General features: G+C 38.4%; 1 protein-coding gene across 2 annotated transcripts in view; it reads right to left on the bottom strand.

The window, feature by feature from the left end:
- The window catches only part of MON2 (MON2 homolog, regulator of endosome-to-Golgi trafficking), a 124959-nt gene that overhangs the window by 4926 nt on the left and 95697 nt on the right, over positions 1–24336 (bottom strand). For both annotated transcript variants that reach the window (XM_056117559.1, XM_056117558.1), the window contains 5 exons: positions 19354–19544; positions 12407–12467; positions 8333–8456; positions 3732–3939; positions 857–939 (listed from right to left, as the gene is read on the bottom strand). In XM_056117559.1, coding sequence (XP_055973534.1) covers positions 857–939; positions 3732–3939; positions 8333–8456; positions 12407–12467; positions 19354–19544 — 667 coding nt within the window. The remainder of the gene's footprint in view (positions 1–856; positions 940–3731; positions 3940–8332; positions 8457–12406; positions 12468–19353; positions 19545–24336) is intronic.

Here is a 24336-nt window from a genome sequence, read left to right as displayed (position 1 = left end):
GCAGTAAGGTCAAGAAGAAAGACTGGGAAGGTGGCTCAAAGGCTGAAGTGTATGTGAGTGACATCTGAGCACTGGACCAGCAGTAGCCCCCTAAGCATCACCATGTATGACCCAGAAACCAAAAGAGGGCTGGGAGAGAAAATGGATGGGTAGGTAGAAATGAAAAATAGAAGGGGATAACAAATAAAGAAGGGCTATAAAAGTAATTCAGAGTTATTTACACAGTGTGCATCTAAGCTCTAAATAAGAGCGCAGCGGGTAGGGCGTCTGCCTTGCATGCAGCCAACATGGCCGACCCGAGTTCGATTCCTCCGCCCCTCTCGGAGAGCCCGGCAAGCTACCGAGAGTATTCGATATGCCAGACACAGTAACAACAAAGTCTCCAATGGAGACGTTACTGGGCCCGCTCGAGCAAATCGACGATCAACGGGAGGGCCTTTACTTACTTTACTTACAAAACAGGAAGCTCTCTCCTCTGTCAGTGATTTTTTAAAAAAACATATAAAATATGAATTGTCCTAGAATACCAAATTCAGACCAATTTACTAAAAAATATCAGCTAAAATACTTAACTTAATGGAGATAAAATCTTCATACTAATTTTACTTAATTGACCTATTAGTTTGCTAAAAAATATCGGCTAAAATATTTAACTTAAAGAAGATAAAACATATATATTAATTTTACTTAATTGACCTCCTAGTGGATTTGATGTTTTGCTGTCCTAAGGACTGGGAAGAAAAACATAATCACTGTTATGTTCCTAAAATTTAATTAACTTAACAATAATACAAGGTACTTCACAAATAGAATATAAATATATGAGTTCAGGATAATTGTGTTTCTAAGCACTTACCATTCTCAGGCTGAGTTTTCTTAAGTGAATCAATGAGAGTACTAACTGCTTTTAAAACAAATATGATTTCTGTTACTTGTTGCCTAAAAAAAGAGATGGGAAATTATTTCCATAAAGATTTTAAGACAAATAAAAACACTTGAAAAAATATTAAAGACAATAAAATGTACTTCAAAATTTTTATTAAAAAACTATTTTGTGAACATGTACTTTAGTGCATGAATAAAATACAGACTCTTAATAAAGTTATCAATTTAAAAAGGAAGGAAGTAATCTAAGTATAATTAATTATACTATACTTCCTATAGTGCCTTAAAATAAAAACTTTAAAAATAATATATGCTTGGAACAATAAACTCCCATGAATAGCTAAAGCAATCCTTGGGAAAAAGAATCGCACCACCTTCCCCAACTTCAAACTGCACTACTAAGCAGCAGTAATTAAAAGAGTATGGTACTGGGCTAGAAACAGACCCGCAGACCAATGGAACAGAGTTGGACATTCTGCCACAGACTCTCAAATATACACTTAATCCTTGAAAAAGGAGCAAGAAATGTGAAGTGGAACAAGGAAAGCCTCTTCAACAAGTGGTGCTGGGAAAACTGGATAGCTACCTGCAAAAAATGAACTCTGACCTCTAACACCAGGCACAAAAGTTACATAAAAGTGGATTAAAAGCCTCAATATCAGACATGAATCCATAAGGTACATGGAGGAAAATGTAGGCAGAAGCCTCTATGATATTAAAGCTAAAAGCATCTTAAAAGATGAGACATCACTGACCAAGCAAGTGAAAACAAACACAAACAAATGGGACTACATCAAACTAAGAAGCTTCTGCGCATCAAAAGAAACAGTGACCAAAATTCAGAGAGCCCACAGAATGGGAAAGAATATTTACCCAATACCCATCTGATAAGGGATAAATATACAGGATATACAAAACACTAGCATGATTGTACAAGAAAAAAACCTCCAACCCCATCAAAAAATGGGAAGAAGAAATGAATAGAAGCTTCCTCAAGAAAGAAAAACAAATGGTCCACACTGCTAGTCATCTGGGAGATGTAAATCAAAATAACAATGAGATATCATCTCATGCCACGGAGACTGGCACACATTCAAAAGAACAAAAGCAACCAGTGCTGGTATGGATGTGGGGGAAAAGGGATGCTCTTTCACTGTTGGTGGGAATGCCAACTGGTTCAGCCTTTCTGTAAAACAATATGGACAGTCCTTCAACAACTAGAAATTGAGCTTCCATATGACTCCGCAATGCCACTTCTGGGAATAAATCCCCAGAACGCAAAAAAGCACAGTAGAAATGACATCTGCACCTATATGTTCACTGTTCACAATAGCCAGAATCTAAGAATAACCTGAGTGCCTGAGAATAAATGATCGGTTAAAGAAACTTTGGTACATCTACACAATGGAATACTATGCAGCTGTTAGGAGAGATGAAGTCATGAAATTTGCTTATGATGAACATGGAGAGTACCATGCTAAGTGAAATGAGTCAGAAAGAGAGGGACAGACATAGAAGGACTGCACTCATTTATGGAGTATAAAACAACATAACATGACGCCCAAGGACAGCAGACACAAGGGCCAGAAATTTTGCCCCATTGTTGAAAGCCTGTCTCATGAGCTGGGGGAAAAGGCAGCTGGGATAGAGAAGGGATCACTAAGTCAATGATGGTTGGAGGAATTGTTCAGGATGGGAGATGTTTGCTGAAAGTTGATAGAGGACCAAATATGATAACCTCTTAGTGTCTGTCTTGCAAACCATAATGCCCCAAAGTAGAGAGAGATTATGGGGAATCATATCTGCCATGAAGGCAGAGGGAGGATGGGAAAGGGGAGTGTATACTGGGGACACTGGTGGTAGAGAATGTGCACTGGTGGAGGGATGAGCTGTTTGAATTGTGACTGAAACTCAAACATGAAAACTTGTAACTGTATCTCACGGTGATTCAACAATAATAATTAAAAAATGCTTTTAAATTTCCAACAAAAGTCCCACCCTCTGAACCCCCCATTTTCCCAGAGGTGGTGGGTGCAGGTGGGGTGGGATGGGGTAGAATTACAGGGGCCACTGAATGACTTTTATTTTCTGAAAAGTGAGTAGTAGGACAAATAAGTTTGGGAAACTATGATTTAAAAACATTTTTTAGAAGAAAAGTTGCTTTCAGTATCATACATTAAAATCTAATTACTAAAAAATAGTATAAATATGGCAAGTTGATCAGTATTCTGCATCTGCATATACTTCAGAGATAAATCTTGATGAACTGATTTTCCATTATGCCTTAACTAAATTACTAACACCAGTTATTTCTGTGTGTGTGTATATATATATATATATATATATATAATTATCTAAATTATCATATAGACCCCATTTCATTAGTATTAGAGATGTAAAGTCACTATCTCTAAATATTTGTGACCATTCTAATATCTGGGGAAGCCAGAGAGATAGGATAGGGATCATGGTGCAGGCAAGACCTGGGTCCAATTCCCAGCACTCCCTGACCCACTGGGCACTGCTTGGGATATCCCTGGGGCTCCCAAACAATGCTAGAGTGGCCCTGGGAGCTCCATGCCTCACTAATGCCACATTCACAGACCCCTCAACTGCCAGCGCACTGTGCTGCTATCAGCTGAAGTAGTCTCTAGGCCCCCTGAGCACAGCTTGGGAGGCTCACCCAAAAAAGAGAATTCAAACTTGAATACTCACATAGTATGGGATAAATAAATCTTAGATTAAGTTCTTATCATTTATGAAAACATTTCATTTTCAAAGCTGTTTAAATTATCAATAGCTATGAAATCACAATGTTTTTTCCTTTAATAAAATAAAATATATACCTTGGAAGAGGGCATTTGCCACTTAATCTTTCATCCTCTATATAGCGGTGTAGCACATCTTGAGACCTCTTTAAAAGTACCGAGAGTGCCATTCGTGAGATGTAACCTTCTTGAGGTGTTGTAACTTTATTACTGAAGGAAAACTGGAGCAATGTTTCAAAACACATTTTAGAAAATTCCTCTCTCAAACGAATATCAATCTCTGCTTCTGTAAAATTAACAATTTTTGACAATAAGAAGTCAAATTACTGTAATTTAATGTAATTCAACACACTTGAAAGAGACAAAATTCAACTGATAAAGGACACACGAAAAACTCACAGCTAATAGCATATATTGTATAGGCATCTGTAGGATAACATTGGTATGCCCATTCTCCTCTGCCACAGGGAGCTTAAGTTTTTTAGGGTGATACCCATCACAGTGCTCCTGAAGCACCTCCATTCCTCTGTATTTATTGGAATGTAGCTCTAAACATTTTCAGGATAACATTGGTATGTCCCGTTTCCCTTGCCACAGGGAACTTAGGTTTATCACAGTGCTCCTGTGATCGGAGCACTTCCTTCCACTGTGTTTATCTGTAAACTCCTCTCTCTGCTTCCTACCACAACTGGTCTATCACCTTTTTCCCTAATCAGAATCTGTTAACTTGGAAGGTCAGATTGCTCAGAAATCTATGATTTTATATGTATGAGTGAAATATTACTTTTCTCCTCTCATTACATCTTTTGAATAGTTTACTTTTGTATAGACACAGGAAGACAGTTATTGTGCTTTTGTAACTTGGAGCTTAATTGGCTTCGAATATTATTCACTCTGGGGCATCTGCTTTCTTGATTTAAGGCTCAGCTGCCCTTAGTTCCTAGCACCCCGAAAGCAGGGTCCCAACAAGGGACTGAATAGACCCAGGGCAAGCTGTGAGCTACCCTGACATCGAAATGGGCCAGGTCAAAGCACCACAATACTCAACTATAAGTTGAGAGCTTGGTCATGGACAAATGCTGTCAAGATCCAAAAAGTAATGACGAGATTAGGATCCTGCTAGGGATAGAAAAAACTAATCTGGCCTGAGCACTGTAATCTGAGATCAAGATGGCCCCAGGAGAGCAATTCTCTAAGCTTAATGAATCTCTTACTGGGCTGGAGCGATAGCACAGCGGTAGGGCGATTGCCTTACAAGCGGCCAACATGGCCGATCCCAGTTCGATTCCTCCGCCCCTCTCGGAGATCCCGGCAAGCTACCGAGAGTATTCGATATGCCAAACACAGTAACAACAAAGTCTCCAATGGAGACATTACTGGGCCCGCTCGAGCAAATCGACGATCAACGGGAGGGCCTTTACCTTTACTGTGTACATGCAAAATGTGTTTGCTGGACTAAGGAGAGGAGAAATACACCCACATTTGCCTTTAGGCTAGTCATCTTGCTGGGTAAGAATCTGTCCTGGAAGTAGCTTCCCCTGAGGGAAGGACCTACATTCACTGATTGTATGATGATACCTATGTGTAATTGTTACCCCAGCCCCTCATGATGGGGGATTTAAATAGACTGTAAGAATGGGCTAGGGAATCCAGATTCCATAGCCAGAAGGAGAATGAAGAGGGATGGAGGAGGAGAATGAAGTAGCATGGGGGAGGAAGAAGCAGGAGGAGAATCAGAGGAGAATGGAGAGCAGAGTGGAATAAACTGCAACTGGCACCAACCAACTTGGCCCTTGTTCCTTCCTTCGTCTGCCCATCACCATCGACCTTCCCAGGGTGGGGGAAGACTACCGAACTGGCCCGAGACTACCGAACATGGGCAGTAGGAGAAATAGAGTTGCTGCTCCCTTTTGTGTTTACACGGGCATCTATACTGAAAGCTATATTTATGTAGAGATATTTATCTTGTAACTATTAGTATTTATACTTATTTACAGATGTCATTATCTAACCATTAGAAAAATGAATCTAGTTCTCCTTTGCAATATCAAAAATACTGTATGAAACTCTTGGCAGTACAGTCAGCAATGTCTGTCCTTCAGCTGATTATAATGTATGCTGAAATTCAAGAATTACCATTCTACTCTAATATTTGGCCAACAGTATACCTAAGAAACTCCACATTAAAACTCTTTCCAAGGCTAGAGCAATAGTACAGAGGATGGGGCATTTACTTTGGGTGCAACTGATCTGAGTTTGATCCTGGCAGCCCGTGTGGTGCCCCAAGCCCACCAGGAGTGATCCCTGAGTAAAGAGCCAGGAGAAAGTCCTGAGCACCACTGAAGATGGCCCTAAAACAAACAAACAAACAAAAAATTTAAACAGATTTTTAAAAACTCTTTTCTTTTAGGATGGAGAGATAGCTCAAGCGGTAAAGCATAATTATTCAAGTCCTGGCAATGCATGGTTGCCCAAACACTGCCAGGTACAGGTTTTTTTTTTTTTTTTTTTGCTTTTTGGGTCACACCTGGTGATGCACAGGGGTTACTCCTGGCTCATACACTCAGGAATTACTCCTGGTGGTGCTCGGGGGACTATATAGGATGCTGGGAATTGAATCTGGGTAGGCTATGTGCAAGGCAAACACCCTAACCACTGTGCTATATAGCTCCAACCCCGAGGTACAGTTCTTATGTCCCCTTGAACACCTGAACTGTCAGGCCTATGACAGTGAAGCATCTCAAAAATCCTAAACTTAAAAAAGGAAAATCCATTAAAAAATTTGAAACTACTAAATATTTTTTAGCATTGGGCAGTACTAATGAGAATTTCATGTCATTTAAACACTTTTATGTTAAGCTTTTTCTTTGCTTTCTGTAATCTTTTAGGGTATCTTCTCTTTACCCTTAGAATTTTGTTATTTCATTACAACATAGCTTTTTTGTTTTTTTCTTTCACTGTTCTGAGTCATCATTTTAAATCTGGAGACTTACTTTTTCAGCTTGCTCCAGTGATAACTTCCTTTCCCAACTTTCTCTCTTTGTTCTTTCTAGGAGACCTATTAATAGATGTCAATTCCCTGGATTCTTTTATCTATTTCTTCTCAAATTTTCCACTTTTTGGTCTCTGTTGTACTTTTGGAGTGGTTCCTTAATATTTTTCTACCAACCCTTCATTGGACTTGTTATTTCAGCTATCACAATTTTTTGCTTTAATGAGCTTTCTTGTTCTAATTGTTCCTTTTTTAAGTGGCATTTTCCCTTTTGTTTCCTGTATATATAAAATTTATCCCTTTAAGATCTCTAATTATAACTATGCTTTTAAAAGTGTTTTCTATGATTCTGCATTTTAGTTTTCTACCCAGTTACTTTTACCCCCCTTCATTATCTGTTTTGTTTTTCTCTGGCTGTTCAATCAGGACAGGAGATAAAAAAGAATCACTCTGTGTTTACTGCTGGTCTTGTTTATCAAGGGAGGCTTTGTATAAATACGTTTAAAGAAAATTCAAGATAAGCTGGTAAGTTTGTATTGAGACTCAAGTAACTGGAAGAATATCAAGTACCTTTATCTCCGTACATTTAATAATATAAATGATAAGAGATGTCAACAGAAAAATGCCTGCCAAACGTATACATCAGAACTCAGTAGTCCTTATTAGGCTTAGAATATTTCTACTTGTAAATGTTATCCTTAATGTAAATTCTACAAAAAATTCTAAAAGTTTTATATACCCTTAATATAAAATTTAACTGCATTAAGATAAGTGGGCATAAGAATTTTTCCCCCTCTGAAAAATTCTCATATTTGTTAAATCTGTACTTTACCAGATCAGCTCTAAATAGCATCTAAAAAAAAAAAAGGCCTTGTTTGTGAAGAAAACAGCACGAGAGACACCTAGTGGTCAAACTGTACACATTCCTACTCTAGAAAGGGGGAACGTAGCTTAGAGCACACATTCTTGCTTTTTGGGTCACACCGTGATGCACAGGTCACACTCCTGGCTCATGCTCTCAAGAATTACTCCTGGCAGTGCTCAGGGGACCATATGGGATGCTGGGAATCAAACCCGGGTCAGCCGCATGCAAGGAAAATGCCCTACCCGCTGTGCTCCAGCCCCTCAACTTACTTTTTTAATGGACTATAACTCACAACCCTAAAAGGCTGTTCTTAATGTTTTTATAAATGATAAAACTGAGACTCCTAGAAGTAGTAAAATACACATTTCATTACGTTCCCCAAATCTATAACAGCACAAGAGAGATAACACGTAAATACTCTCTAATTTAATTCATAATACATAATTCTTAGAATGTCAACTATATTTCTTCCTCATAAAACGTAATGTTCTCTACCAAGGTTTCTTCAAGTTTTTCCACTTGTGATCGCTTTTTCAGAAAGAAATTTTTAATGCAACCTGAATATACAAACTAGCTATACTAATCAAATATTTATTGGCAATAAACCATGAATTTATTTAAAATAAAATTTGAAAGGTTACACAAATTCATACTTAGAATCCACAGTTTAAGTAGCTAGGTTCTACATCATATTCTCAAAACTAAACTTACTATTTTTCAGTTTACATTTATCATTATTATAGAAGCACACATTTCTATAGTCAACTTTTTTAAAGTACTTAAATACTTACTAACATTTTAAAAATCACTGAAATAACATACCTGTAAATGAAGATGATTGAGAGTGTATTGAGCCCTTATTAAGCATAGTCATTATCTGACCAACAAATTCCTTTGGAATAAAATTGGCATAAGGTAGTATCTCAGTGCTAATAAGCTGAACTACCTATAATAAAAAAGAAAATTTCAAATGCATTTTTTCTTAAAACAAAAACAATTGTCTTCTAGATCAAAATCCAAATTTAATTTAATTGGGGTGATGGGTTGTACCACACCAGTGGTGCTCAAGGGCCATTCCTGAAATGTTCAGAACCCATACACTGTGCCAAGATCAGCTGCATGCGATAAGAGTACCTTAACTCTGTACTGTCTCCCTGATGGTTGGAGATGGGCCACACCTGGGAGCGCTCTATGCTCAGCAGTGAGTCTCAAACAATTTCATGTGGTGTCAGTGATTTAAACTGGGCTTTGTGGGATGCAAGGCAAGCTCCTATCTCTTCAGCTTCCCCATATTTTATTTTTAAAATAAAACAGTTTAAGAATCTTCTTTATGAGAAGTACAGAATTTTTTTTCTTTTTTGGGTCACCAGAGACTATAAAATCCAGCTCCTGGAAGTGTGAGGCCACATTTGCGGCCATGTGACATCTTATTATCTAGTTCTTACTCTGGAGAACCCAGCAGGCTACCAAGAGCATCCTGCCCGCACAGCAGAGTCTGGCAAACTCCCCGTGGCGTACTCACTATGCCAAAAACCATATTGTAACTTTGATTGGTCTCATTCTCCTGACCCTGAAAGAGCCTTGAATATGGCACTTTCTAAAATCTCAAGGGCTAGGACAAAGGAGATGTTACTGGTGCCTGCTCGAGGAAATCGAAGATCAACAGGATGACTGTGATCGTGATTTTTGCGTCCCACCTGGCAATGCTCAGGGTTTACTCCTGGCTCTTCACTCAGAAATTACCCCTGGTGGGCTCAGGAGGTCATAGGGGAAGCCGAGGATTGAAACCAGGTTGGCTGCACGGGAGGCTAACACCCTACTTGCTCTGGTCCCCAAAGTACAGAAATATTTTAAGACTAATATACAGGATCACTAGTTTGTTTACTCCACCTGTCTTGGTAAAACTTTTTGGGGAGACTGAAGAAACAGCACAGTGAGTAAGGGGCTTGCTTGTATAACTGACCAGGTTCAAATCCCTGGGACCTCATATGGTCCCCCAAACCCAGCCAGGAGTGATCTCAAAGAAGACTAAGTAGTAAGCTCTAAGCATTGCCCAGGTGTGACTTAAAAACAAAAATCAACTTTCTTGAAAAAAAAATTCATTTCAGGAACAGAGAAAGAATCAAAGGTCTGAATGCACGATTTGTATGCAGAAGGCCAGGTTCAATTCTCAATACCACATGATCCCACGAATATCACTGGTATGATCCCAAAACAAAACAAACAAAAACAGTCAAAAAGTTATTTACTATGCAATAATGTTGATAAATGTTAACTCTTAACACTGGTAAATGCAATATTGCTCTAGAAAGATAGAAACTTGCTCATGTTAAAGTAATCAAGATAGGATTCAGAATAAGATTTAAATTACCTTTCTATAAACAATGAGTTATACCCATTTATTCATTTATGTATAAGGCATAATATGTAGTTTTGTCATTTGCAGAGAAAGAAAAGTTTGAAGTTTATGAGAGTATGAATATAGGAATAGGGAAAAAACCCAATATTTTGTTCCTATTTAATATTGTTTTTATGTATAATTTTTCATTTACTTGAAAGTTCCCAACACACTTAAAGAAAAAACTAGAGAGACCCAGCAGTGAGTCCCGGAAGACAACACAGCACTGGAGATCCCTCCAGGCCCAATGCCGCATCAATTCATCAGGGCACCCCCAATGAAGCAAGTACAGTCTCCCCACCTACTCCAGATGGAATCCTGTTGACCAAGAGCTTCTACAAGCAAGGCCCAGGTATGTGGGTTCCAGGACTGAATCTCCAGGCTGCATGGTGGCAGAGGACCTGGGCTGTTCCTCCTTGGCTCCTGGCCTGTTCTGCAGCTTGGTTGTCATGCCCATAAGCTTTCGCTGGGCATCATCTTTAGCACACCAACAGCCCCGATCCAGAGACCCAGCAGCGAGTCCCAGACGGCACTATCATGATATTCAAAATGAGCAATAGAAAGTAAATTATCTAGTGTCTAACCTTGGCAGGCAAGCTGGAATGGTGGTGGGGAAATTCAGGCAAAACATAATGCCCAAAAAAGTAGAGAGAGAGTATTGGGGAAACAGTCTGTCATAGAGGCAGGGTGAGGACTGGGATGGAGGGTGGGAGGGGGGATACTGGGGACATTAGTGCAATCTCAAACATGAAAGTGGTGGAAAATGTGCACTGATGGAAGATGGGTGTTTGATCATTGTATGGCTGAATCTCAAACATGAAAGCTTTGTAACTGTATCTCACAGTGATAACTAATTAAAAAATATAGTTAGATGTGTGCTGAAAGTAGATAAAGGAAGAAACATGATAACCTCTCAGTATCTGGATTGCAAATCATATTGCCCACAAGGGGGAAAGAGGGATGGGGATGAATAGGGGGGAGGTACAGGGGGTGGGGGGAGAGAGAGAGAGAGAAGAGAGAGAGAGAGAGAGAGAGAGAGAGAGAGAGAGAGAGAGAGAGAGAGAGAGAGAAAGTGCCTCCCATAGAAGCAGGATGGTGGGGGTGGGAGGGAAACCAGGTACATTGGTGATGGGATTTACATGGTGAAGGGATGGCTGTTAGAACACTGTATGACTTAAACCTGATCATGAACAATTTTGTAACTGTGTATCTCACGGTGATTCAGTAAAATAAATAAAAATATTGTTAAAAAATCTAACTCAAAAACAACCTCTTAACAAAAAAAGCACTTCTTTAAACTCCAGTTCGAAACAGCAAAAACACACCCTAACAATTATTTACTTGCTTCAAGAATTCAAGACACTGTATTAACACTGTATTAACACTGTATTAACAGTAAGAAACAGAAAATGATTTCCATTTTTAACTGATTTTTATTGTTACTTTTGGGCCACACCCAACTATGCTCTCAGCTTACTCTTAGCTATCAGCACAGGAATCACATCTGGCAGGACTTGGGGGTCCAAGATGGGGTGCTGGTAAGAAAATCAGGGTTGGATGCAGGCAAGGCATCATTATCTCTCCAGTCCTGAACTTTGTGATTTTTGAACCACAAACATCTGGCTTGCAAACTGTAGTGCAAGCTCTCAAATACAAGCTCACCTGCTTGTATGATAGATTTATTTTACTAAACAGCTGCTGTTTTGTTTGGGGGCTACATCTGGCAGTGCTGAGGGCTTGCTCAGGGCTTGCTCCTGGCTCTGCATTCAGTGGTCATTTCTGGCAGGAGTCAGGGCATCATATGCAGTGTGGGAGGTCGATTCTGGTTGGGTCACATGCACGGCAAGCGCCCGACCTGCATTCCAGCCCTGCATTTCTATTTGAAATTACTTTAAGGAAACAACATGCCCAAAACACAAATCTAAGAAAATTATTTTTTAAAATTCAGGGCCTACAGCCGGGTATCCTAGAAGAAAGGGCAGTTCAGATAGAGAAGGGAGCACCAAATAAAGGATGTTTGGAGGATCCTCCCAGGAGGGGAGATGCATGTGGAAAATAGACTACGGACTGAACATGTTTGCCACTCAATGCCTCTTTTGCAGACCACAACACCCAAACGGAGAGAGAGAACACAGGGGATTGCCCTGCCACAGAGGCAGGGGGGGATGGGGGGATGGGGGTGGGAGGGATATTATCCATGGTAGTGAAAAACGGGCACTGGTGGAGGGATGGGTATCTGATCATTGTATAATTGAAACCCAAGCACAAAAAAAATTGTAAATCTACAACTGTAAAATAAATAAATAAATAAATAAAAAGTAAAAAAAAAAAATTCAGGGCCTTAAAAATTACCCTTGAACCTCTGTGAGAGTTTTAATAATCTTAGTTTCAATCATGATCTATTATTTTACCTCATTCTTTTAGCAATTTTATAGTCTCAACATCTCTGCTATTTTTCACAAATGGTCACAGAAAAATATTTTAAATCACTTCCTTACCTCAACATCAATACTTTCATTTCTTTGAAATTCTTGAATAGAGAGATTATCTGGAGGTATGCTAAAAAAAAAAACAAAAAAGATTTATTTTCAAAAGTAAACTATTCCCTAGGAATACAGATAGAAAATAAGCAACATTCAAAAATTTTATCTTCTCACCCAGATTAGATTACCATTTAGTTTTTAAGTACTTCTAACTAAAGTAATTAACATTACTGATTAAACTTATCACATAATAAAAGTTCCAATTATAAAGAGTTGGTCCAGTCCTCTGCTAAATCAAATATGGAGAAGTGAACTTTTCCATATAATATATTAAACAATGAAAAGTAAAGATATCAGCATTTGCAGCTATAGCAAAAATTACTGCTATATTAATACATTTTTACTTATATTGCCAATGATTTAAAAGAATCTTGGTGAAACTGCTTTAATTTTTTAATGAGAAATGGACCACAAGTCTTTAATTTGTAATAAACCTAAATATTAAAGATCTTTACAATGAGAGAGATCTGTACAATCTGAAGCAGAAAAATGTCCCAGCAAAATTACTGGAAATCAATATTTATGAAAGACCCAGCTGAAGCCTAGATACTGTCTCTCTATTAAAATATTTCAATACTTTTCATCAGCAGAATGAATGAGAAAAAAATCAGTGAAGAGAGTATAGATCATTAGAAATTATTCAAAGTAAAAAAAATTGATACTTTTAAGAGGTCCATCATCAAAGCAGATATAGAAAAAAAATCCATGAACATCAATATAGGACATTAGAAATTATTCAAAGAAAACAATTTTAAAATGTTGTAGAACATTTAAGAACAGTCTTATATAGTACTCAGGCAAACATAAATATAATGGCATTCCAAAGGTAGAACTGGTTTGGAACAGGTCTGGATCAATGAAGCTATTCTGAAGTTCATTAGGGTTCATATTTCATAGGTCTAAAATGTTTAGAGACGTTCAAGCAGAATAAACACAGAGAATCACACCATCGTATATTGATGCTAGTGGCCCCTGTTGTTTCTTAGGAAGAAGCAGTAAAATAGTTATTAAAGTAAAATATTAATTATTTAAAAACAGCTGAGAAATGTTTTAATTAATAACTTTTTACTTAGAATCATCTTAGAATGGAGACAATTCTATAAAACCAGAGCTGAAATCAGAGAACCAGCTGTTACACTAAAAGCTTTATCTGTATAATCTTCTATGTGTGACAATACCACATGTAATACTATCATGTAATTAACAAAAAATAAGAAATAGAAATTTGAAGTAACTATAATAAGCTAAAGAACAAACTACAAATTACTGAGGTGATTATCTTAATCCAGACTTACATGATATTTGACCCTAAAATCTTCTCTATGTTCTAAACATTAAAATAATTTTACATACTATAGTTTAGAACAGAGCTCCCAAACTTATTTGTCTTTATTGCACCCCTTTGCAGAAAAAAAGTCACTAAGTACCCTCCCCACTCTGCCCCTGAAAATCTACCTTCCTCAACTCCGACTCTCAATTGCAATCAAGCTACTACCAACCTCCCTGGATCATTCCATGCCTCGTGCAGTGGAAAAGGGGGTAGAAATACATCCACTGTTTTCTAGAGGCTAAATATTTTTGTATATAGGGCTATTTATGTTCTATCAGGTATTACTTGTCTTATCTACTTTACAGGTATTAAAATACAGATAAACATGCTCCATTATGACATCACACATTAGTTTCCTTAATTTGGAAATTTTTCATCCAAAAAATATTTACTGAGATCAAGTACATGTATTAGACCCTATATTATTCCTGTGTTCAAGATGTAGCTGTGATCAACAGTGACCGAAGTCCCTGCTTCACAGAACTTACATCCTGGCTTGCAATTCCTTTACTAATTCCATAAAAAATATTGTAATAAGAATTCACATGAAAATTTAACAAATATCCCCAAAGAACAAATATCCAATCCTGAATCAGTGACAGAGCTGTCACAATCCACCAAAATCAAAGTAGATTATCTAAGTAGATAACAAGGTTATTTTGTGTTACACAGATGTTGATAATGGTGAGGATAACTAAGGATGAACTGGCCACCAATTTTAAATAACCTACTAGGGATATACCAATAGCACTTATTTTGCTATCAAAATTAGATTTTTAATTATCATATGATGAATAAAAAGAATAGCACCAAAAAAGCAAAAAATTAAAAGATTCATTCTTTGTAGTCTCAATAATCAATAAAATCAGGAAACTGTTTGATTGTGCACATATCAAGAGAATACTTGATAGATATAATTAATATAATATGTTATATTATAATTAATTACATAAATTATGATAAATATAATAATCAATATATTGATTAATTATAATGAATATAATAATATATTAATTAATAATATATTAATACAGAATAGATCTCAGGATTCAAACTCATAGCTTTTTAATTTACAGTTCGTATGCTTATTAGATTCTTTGAACTTATTTAAAAAATAACTACCTAGCTTTATAAAGCTAGTAGAGTTTCTCTATAAATTATATGGGGTAATGGACTGGAGCAATAGCACAGCAGGTAGGGCGTTTGCCTTGCATGCGGCCGACCCAGATTCGATTCCTTCGTCCCTCTCGGAGAGCCTGGCAAGCTACCGAGAGTATTCCTCCTGAAAGGCCGAGCCTAGCAAGCTACCTGTGGCATACTAGATATGGTAAAAACAATAACAACAAGTCTCACAATGGAGATGTTACTGGTTCCCGCTTGAGCAAATACATGAACAATGGGAGGACAGTGCTACAGAGCTAATGGTCAATATTCAGTTAAAATGGGCTATATAAGATCCAAAATTTTTCCAAATTTGGAGAGTGCTGTCATTAAGTGACTAAAAAATTTTTTTTCTTTCATGAAATTTTATTTGAAGCACAGTAGTTTTTTTTTTTCTCTTTTGGCTGTTACATTTTATTTTTCGAATCACAATGATGTTACAAGGTTATTCATGATTTGGTTTCAGTTATATAATGTTGCAACACCCATACCTTCACCAGAGTATTTTCCCACCACCAATGTCCCCAGTTCTGACCCATCCCCCACCCTCTTTACTGTGGTAGGCATTTTTCTTTTCTCCTTTCCCTCAATCCTCTCTTTCTCTCTCTCTCCCTCCTCCTCCTCCTGTAAACTGTAAAGGTCAGTTTACAGTTTACCTACTTTTAGCACTCAGTTCTAGTTCAAAGTGATCATTTCTAATTATTATTGTCATACTGGTCCCTAACTGCCCTTTTACTGACACTCCCCCTTTTCCAACCCCCGCCCACCCCCACACTTGTGGCAAGTATCCAACCACTGACCAGTCTTCCTGGCCCATTTTACCTGGTCTTGGACATTGTCACGGTCCTCCCATTGTTCATCGATTTGCTCGAGCGGGCCCAGTAACGTCTCCATCGTGAGACTTGTTGTTACTGTGTTTGGCATATCAAATACGTCACGGGCAGCTTGCCAGGCTCTGCCGTGCGGGCGAGATACTCTCGGTAGCTTGCCGGGCTCTCCGAGAGGGGCGGAGGAATCGAACTCGGGTCGGCCATGTTGGCCGCTTGTAAGGCAAACGCCCTACCCGCTGTGCTATCGCTCCAGCCCCTTGGAAATTAGTCTCATACTATTTTTTTAAAATATATTCCACAAATGAATGAAGTCATTCTACATTTGTCTCTTTCCTTCTAACCCATTTTATTCAGCATGATACTCTCAGTGTCTGTATTGCAAACCATAATGCCCAAAAGTAGAGAGAGGGTATGGGGAATATTGTCTGCCATGGAGGCAGAGGGAGGGTGGGAAATGGGGGGTATACCGGGGATATTGGTGGTGGGGAATGTGCACTGGTGGAGGGATGGGTGTTTGATCATTGTGTGATTGTAACCCAAACATGAAAGCTTGTAACTATCTCATGGTGATTCAATAAAATTTAAAAAAAAAGATATTTAAGTTCTGCAAAGGAAACAAAATTTTTATTTGTGATGTCCAATCAAAGGCTTACATTCAGCCCCTCATTGAGTGAAAGTAGTGTACTCTTAACTCAAACTCAAACACAGACTAAATATTTGAATGCAGAATCTATTCTACCTTTGGAATGCCATTATATTTATGTTTGCCTGAGTACTATATAAGACTGTTCTTAAATGTTCTACAACATTTTAAAATTGTTTTCTTTGAATAATTTCTAATGTTCTAATGCTTAATATTAATATTAATCTTAATATTAAGCATTAATATTAGAAAATATTACTGCATACATGTAATGTTAATAATGTTAACATCTGTACAATCTGAAGCATAGGGCAAAGAAGAATTGGAGGAGGGTAGTCACATGATACAAATTTCCAGTTATTAGGTAATTATTGGAGTTGTAATGTATGATAAAATGTCCTGCTGTATGATGCATAGTAGATATGAAAGTTGAGAGAGTTAAGAGAATAAGATTGGAAAGGACCAGGAAGATAGCTCAAATGGCAGAGCACGTCTCTAACATGTATAAGACCCCGAGTGCAGTCCCAGTACTGCCTCTACCCCCAGCCCCCATAGTGTTTTCTTTTATGATCTGAGATAAATTTTAACTTAATTTACATCAGTACTCATTTCACAATATATTTAAGATTTTATCTTTGTACAGCTTTAAAAATATGAGCCAAATTCTAGATGTTCAGGGATTAAGGGACTTGGCTTGCAAGCGGCCAGCCCCAGTTCAATTTCTGGCACCATATTTGATTTTTCAAATACCGCCTATAGTGACCCCTGAGTACAGAAGCAGTAGTAAATTCTGACAGTGCTGGTGTGACCCCAAAATCTCTTCACTAAAATAAATATACTAGAAAGCACCAAATTGTGTACTTTAAAATGGTGAATTTTATGATAATTGACTTAAATCTCAATAAAAGGATTTTTACTATACCAGAAAACTTAAAAATTGGTAAAAAATACGAGTTATACTTCTATTAATTTGGGATCAAATCAAAGATACTGTGCTTCTAATGGAATACTATGCAGCTCCTGGGAAAAATGAAGTCATGAAATTTGCTTATAAATGGATAGACATGGAGAGTATCATGGTGTTTCACTAATAAAAATTTTAAAAAAAAAGAAAAAAGAAACAAAAAAATAAAAAAGATCAATATTGATCATTATTGATGATTGCAAAAAAAAAAAAAAGAAATGACATCAGTACCTACATGTTCAATGCAGCACTGTTCAAAATAGCCAAAATCTGGAAACAACCCAAGTGCCCTAGAACAGATGACTGGTTAAAGAAACTTGTACATCTACACAATGGAATACTATGTAGCTGTCAGGAGAAATGAAGTCATGAACTTTGCTTATAAATGGATAGACATGGAGAGTATCATGCTAAGTGAAATTAGTCAGAAAGAGAGGGACAGACATAGAAGGACTGCACTCATTTGTAGAGTATAAAACAACATAACATGAGGCTGACACCTACGAATAGTAGATACATGACACAAATATATTGCTCCGTAGCTGGAAGCCTGCCTCATGAGCAAAGAGGAGAAGGCGGCTGGAACAGAGAAGGGATCACTAAGAAAAAGATGGCCTGAGAGACCAGTCAGGATTGGAGATGTGTACAGAAAGTAGACAAAGGACCAAACATGATAACCTGTAAAAGCTGTAAAAGTCACTATGATAAAAACTAATTACCCCATTCTTCATTATTAAAACGCCATTTTTCAAGTTCTTACTGTCACATGTGACTAGGGGCTACCATCCTGGACAGAGTGGAGTAATGAACATTTCACCACCACAGAAAATATTTTTTTTTAAGGTGCATGCTTTTTCTTTTCTTTTCTTTTTTTTTAAATTTTTAATAGTGAGACATCATGAGGTACAGTTACAGACTTACACATTTTTGTGCTTGGGTTTCAATTATACAATGATCAAATGCCCATCCCTCCACCAGTGCCCATTTCCCACCACCACGGATCCCAGCATCCATCCCACCACCCATCCCCCCATCCCACCCTGCCTCTGTGGTAGGGCATTCCCTTTTGTTCTCTCTCTCTTATTGGGTGTTGTGGTTTGCAAAAGAGGCAATGGGTGACAATCATGTTTGGTCTATAGTCTACTTTCAGCATGCTTCTCCCATCCTGGGAGGCTCCTCCCAACACCTTTATATTTGGTGTTCCCTTCTCTATCTGAGCTCCCTTTTCCCCTAGCATGTGCGGTTGGCCTCCAAGCCATGGAGTAAAATTCCTGGTACTAATCTTGGCCATTCTTGGGTGTTAGTCTCCTATTTTGTTACTTTATGTTCCCCAGATGAATGCAATCTTTCTATGTCTATCCCTTTCTTTCTGAGTCATCAGAAAACTCTTTTAACACCAAATGGCAATCAGTTTAAAAACTAGTATTTGGTGATGGGGAGATGGCACAAAGGATGGCCAGGTATGACTCCCAGCACTGCATAGCCCTCCCCGCAAGCACCACTGTATATGACCTTAGAGGTCCCTGAGTACCAAAGGGTATGGTCTGGGTGTTCCCTGAGTATTCCTGGCATAATCTATGGTTCCCTAGCGCCACCAGGTATGAGCACAAGTCAAATATTACTAGAGATGGTCCCTTGGCTATCAAGCACTGAATAGATTGCTATTGTAAAAATGGATCTTTGCTTCATCAAGTTAGAAATATGGTTCTGTAATTATGGTATAATCCTCTGGAATTTATTTAAATAAATACATAAATTTCTGTCTTATAACCAAAAATACTGGTAAAGATAAGAAAAATTGATCTCTCAGGCATTAAGCAGCTGTGAACAAATTCCTAATCTAGTTGTACTTTGTACATAATCTATTAATCTTAATAATCAATTAACTGCTAATAAATTAATACTATTCATAGAACAATTACTGAAACACTTCCTGAAAGGCAGTCTTAATTTTAAAAATGTTTAAGTGCTGACCTTTTAGTAAAGAGGAAGTCTTCAAAAGTGTTGGCTAGTTCTGGCCACATACTGTCAAATTTTCCAGAAGAAGCATGCTGCCGGGCAACAGGAAGCCCAATAGAAAGAACTTTGAGGAGAGAAGATACTGCTAACTTCCATGTGCTTTCAGAAGGGCAAGAATACTTCAAACTGAGAGGAACCCTAAGAGTCTGTGAAAAAAAAAAAAAGACAGGTTAAGATTAAGTATTAACTAAAGCATATACATGTAACTTTATTACTTAAAACCATTTATGTAGAAAAAAATTGCATTTGCATTTTCCTGTGAAAACTACCACTGACCTAAAGTCATCAATTCAGATATGAATTTTAAATCCTACTTCCTAGAAAGATAAACTTTAATACTATTTATATTTTATAAACAATGATCTTGAAAATAACAACCTTTTTATTCAGTTTCTCATTATGGGCTGGAGCGACAGCACAGTGGTAGGGCGTTTGCCTTGCACGCAGCCAACATGGCTGACCCGAGTTCGATTTCTCCGCCCCTCTCGGAGAGCCCGGCAAGCTCCCCGTGAGGTATTCGATATGCCAGACACAGTAACAACAAAGTCTCCAATGGAGACGTTACTGGGCCCGCTCGAGCAAATCGATGAACAACGGGAGGGCCTTTAGTTTTAGTTTAGTTTCTCATTATATTGATATCTGAAAAATTACGAATACGAGTAGAAAGATCTGGGAGATAGCTCAGACTGGAGGGTGGGTTAGCTGTGGAAGCCGTATGTTTGGTCCCAAGTAAGGCATGCACTCTCCTGAGTGCTACCAAGTATAGCCCTAGAGACACATAAAGATTTATGAGTGTGGCTTCAGTGGCCCCCAGCACTTTGGGGGGCCACACTGCCAGGCCCTAGCATTGAACCATCTAGCTCAGCTGGCTAGCTGTCACTAAGTGTGACTTCTGCGTCCCCCATGACCTGGGGAGGGAAAAAGAGTAGGGAATATGGTGGAATCTTTTAAACGCAAAATTCAAGCTCATAGGTAATAGATCAGTGGCTGCCAGAGACAGAGATGGGGGTGCTGGTAAATAAGGGAAGCGGTCAATATGTTCAAACTTCCAGTTATAACATAGAAATGTACTATTGAGTAAGGTAAACATTGTTAATATTGTACTGTATAGTTAAAAGTGGTCAAGAGATTCTAAAAGTTCTCATTACAAGAAAAGAAAATCAAGATGTATGGTGATGGATGCTTGCTACATTTATTGTGATCATTTTCACTATGTATTTAATCATGTTGTACAGGTAAAACTAATCATCTATTCCTTAATAACAAACTTTTTTTTTTTTTTTTCATCTTTTTTTTTTTTTTTGATCTTTTTTTTTTTTTCCCCTTTATTTTATTTTATTTTTTTTAAAGTTGTAGATTTACAATTTTTTGTGCTTTGGTTTCAATTATACAATGATCAGATACCCATCCCTCCACCAGTGCCCATTTTCCACCACCATGGATAATATCCCTCCCACCCCCATCCCCCCATCCCCCCGTCTCTGTGGCAGGGCAATCCCCTGTGTTCTCTCTCTCCTTTTGGGTGTTGTGGTCTGCAAAAGAGGCATTGAGTGGCAAACATGTTCAGTCCATAGTCTACTTTCGACATGCATCTCCCCTCCTGGGAGGATCCTCCAAACATCCTTTATTTGGTGCTCCCTTCTCTATCTGAATAGCCCTTTCCTCTAGGATACCCGGCTGGCCTCTAAGTTATGGAGTAATCCTCCTGGTGCTGATCTCAGCTATTCTTGGGTATTAATCTCATACTTTGTTACTTTATATCCCCCAGATGAATGCAATCTTTCTATGTCTATCCCTCTCTTTCTGACTCATTTCGCTTAGCATGATACTTTCCATATTGTACCACTTGTATGTAAATTTCATGACTTCATCTTTTCTAAGAGCTACATAGTACTCCATTGTGTAGATGTACCAAAGTTTCTTTAACCAGTCATCTGTTCTTGGGCATTCAGGTTTCTTCCAGTTTCTGGCTATTGTAAAGAGGGCTGCAATGAACAAACAAGTGCAGATGTCACTTCGACTATACATTTTTGCCTCTCTGGGATATATTCCCAAGAGTGGTATTGCTGGGTCAAATGGGAGCTCAATTTCTAATTTTTTGAGAATCGTCCATACTGTTTTCCAGAAGGGCTGAACCAGTGGACATTCCCACCAACAGTGAAGGAGTGTCCCTTTCTCGCCACATCCACGCCAGCATCGGTTGCTTTTGTTCTTTTGAATTTGGGCCAGTCTCTGAGGTGTGAGATGGTATCTCATTGTGGTTTTGATCTGCATCTCCCTGATGATTAATGATGTAGAGCATTTTCTCATGTGCTTTTTTGCCATTCGGATTTCTTCTTTGAGAAAGTTTCTGTTCATTTCATTGCCCCATTTTTGGATGGGGTTGGATGTTTTCTTCTTGTGGAGTTTAACCAGTATTTTGTATATCCTGGATATCAACCCCTTGTCAGATGTGTATTCGGTGAATATCCTTTCCCATTCTGTAGACTGTCTTTGTATTTTGGTCACTGTTTCTTTGGAGGTGCAGAAGCTTCTTAGTTTAAGATAGTCCCATTTATCTATCTCTGAATAACAAACTTTTTAAAAGAAAAAAACCATGAGAATGGTAAACAAGTCAGACTGACTTCTGTTCTTAAAAATATCAATAGCGATAATAAATGACACGGGATATTATCATCATATTAATTTAGAGAAATATGATAGAGTCTATGTGGTGTTAAAACAGTGACTCCTGGCCTGAGAGATAGAGTAGGGCACTTTCCTTTGCACAAAGCCAACTGGATTCAATCCCGTGCACAATATATGGTCCCCCAAGCCCTGCCAGGAGTGAACCCTGAGAGTAGAGAGAGGATGAACAGAGCACTGCTAGGTGTGGCCCAAAAACAAGTAAGCAAGCAAGCAAAAAAAACAAAGTCAGTGACTCCTGAAACAATATGAAGAGTGTGAAGATGACAAGGAAATAGTTTTCAGGGCTGGGTTGTGTTGGATATTAACCCTTAGAATTTCAGGGCTCATAAGTGAATTGCCCCTTTTCTTACAGTGCTCTTATGAGCATCACTAATCCCCAAGTTTATCTTTAACCTTTCCCTTATGTTTTATCTCTCCTTCTGTTAGCTACTAAATTCCCCAAGTCAGGCTGGGTTACTTATCAAGTCAAACCTTCCGATTATTCTGGATTTGTATCTGTAGTGAATTACTCTTTCCCCTATAACCTTTCCTTATTTTACTACAGAGCAATGTTCTTTGCTTAAACACAGAAAGACCATTAATACTATGCTCCTAATATTTGGGAGTAAGCTGATTCTGAAATATATTTATTCCTGGGCATACATCAGATTTATTTAACTTAAGCCTCCGTTGCCCTTATGCTGAGCTTAGTTCTTTACACCACAAAAGGTGGGTCCTGCCGAGGGACTCAAGGCAAGCAGCAGAGCTACCCTGGCTTCAATGGGACAGTCTAGAAGCATAAAGCACCGTCTCTTTATAAGCATATGACTTAAAAGACGGGACCCCAGGGGGCAGAGAAAGCTAAACCAGCCTGAGGATTTAGTCTGGGCTTTTTACCCCCGGAGCCCAGAGAACTAAGTTTTGGAATCTGTATCTCTTTTTTTTTTTTCCCTTTATTGTATTTTATTTTTTTTTAAAGTTGTAGATTTACAATTTTTTGTGCTTTGGTTTCAATTATACAATGATCAGATACCCATCCCTCCACCAGTGCCCATTTTCCACCACCATGGATAATATCCCTCCCACCCCCATCCCCCCTTGTCTCTGTGGCAGGGCAATCCCCTGTGTTCTCTTTCTCCTTTTGGGTGTTGTGGTCTGCAAAAGAGGTATTGAGTGGCAAACATGTTCAGTCCATAGTCTACTTTCGACATGCATCTCCCCTCCTGGGAGGATCCTCCAAACATCCTTTATTTGGTGCTCCCTTCTCTATCTGAACTGCCCTTTCCTCTAGGATACCCGGCTGGCCTCTAAGTTATGGAGTAATCCTCCTGGTGCTGATCTCAGCTATTCTTGGGTATTAATCTCTTACTTTGTTACTTTATATCCCCCAGATGAATGCAATCTTTCTATGTCGATCCCTCTCTTTCTGACTCATTTCGCTTAGCATGATACTTTCCATATTGTACCACTTGTATGTAAATTTCATGACTTCATCTTTTCTAAGAGCTACATAGTACTCCATTGTGTAGATGTACCAAAGTTTATTTAACCAGTCATCTGTTCTTGGGCACTCAGGTTTCTTCCAGTATCTGGCTATTGTAAAGAGTGCTGCAATGAACAAACAAGTGCAGATGTCATTTCGACTATACATTTTTGCCTCTCTGGGATATATTCCCAGGAGTGGTATTGCTGGGTCAAATGGGAGCTCAATTTCTAATTTTTTGAGAATCGTCCATACTGTTTTCCAGAAGGGCTGAACCAGTGGACATTCCCACCAACAGTGAAGGAGTGTCCCTTTCTCGCCACATCCACGCCAGCATCGGTTGCTTTTGTTCTTTTGAATGTGGGCTAGTCTCTGAGGTGTGAGATGGTATCTCATTGTGGTTTTGATCTGCATCTCCCTGATGATTAATGATGTAGAGCATTTTCTCATGTGCTTTTTTGCCATTCGGATTTCTTCTTTGAGAAAGTTTCTGTTCATTTCATTGCCCCATTTTTGGATGGGGTTGGATGTTTTCTTCTTGTGGAGTTTAACCAGTATTTTGTATATCCTGGATATCAACCCCTTGTCAGATGTGTATTCGGCGAATATCCTTTCCCATTCTGTAGACTGTCTTTGTATTTTGGTCACTGTTTCTTTGGAGGTGCAGAAGCTTCTTAGTTTAAGATAGTCCCATTTATCTATCTCTGTTTTCACTTGCTGGGCCAGTGGCGTGGCATCTTTGAAGATACCATTAGCTTCAATGTCATGGAGGGTTTTGCCAACTTTAT

The sequence above is a fragment of the Sorex fumeus genome, unplaced genomic scaffold (assembly GCF_029834395.1).
Source record: "Sorex fumeus unplaced genomic scaffold, SorFum_2.1 ptg000035l, whole genome shotgun sequence".
NCBI lineage: Eukaryota > Metazoa > Chordata > Mammalia > Eulipotyphla > Soricidae > Sorex > Sorex fumeus.
The sequence above is the reverse complement of the archived record's forward strand: the minus strand, read 5'-3'. Positions and strand labels throughout refer to the sequence as shown.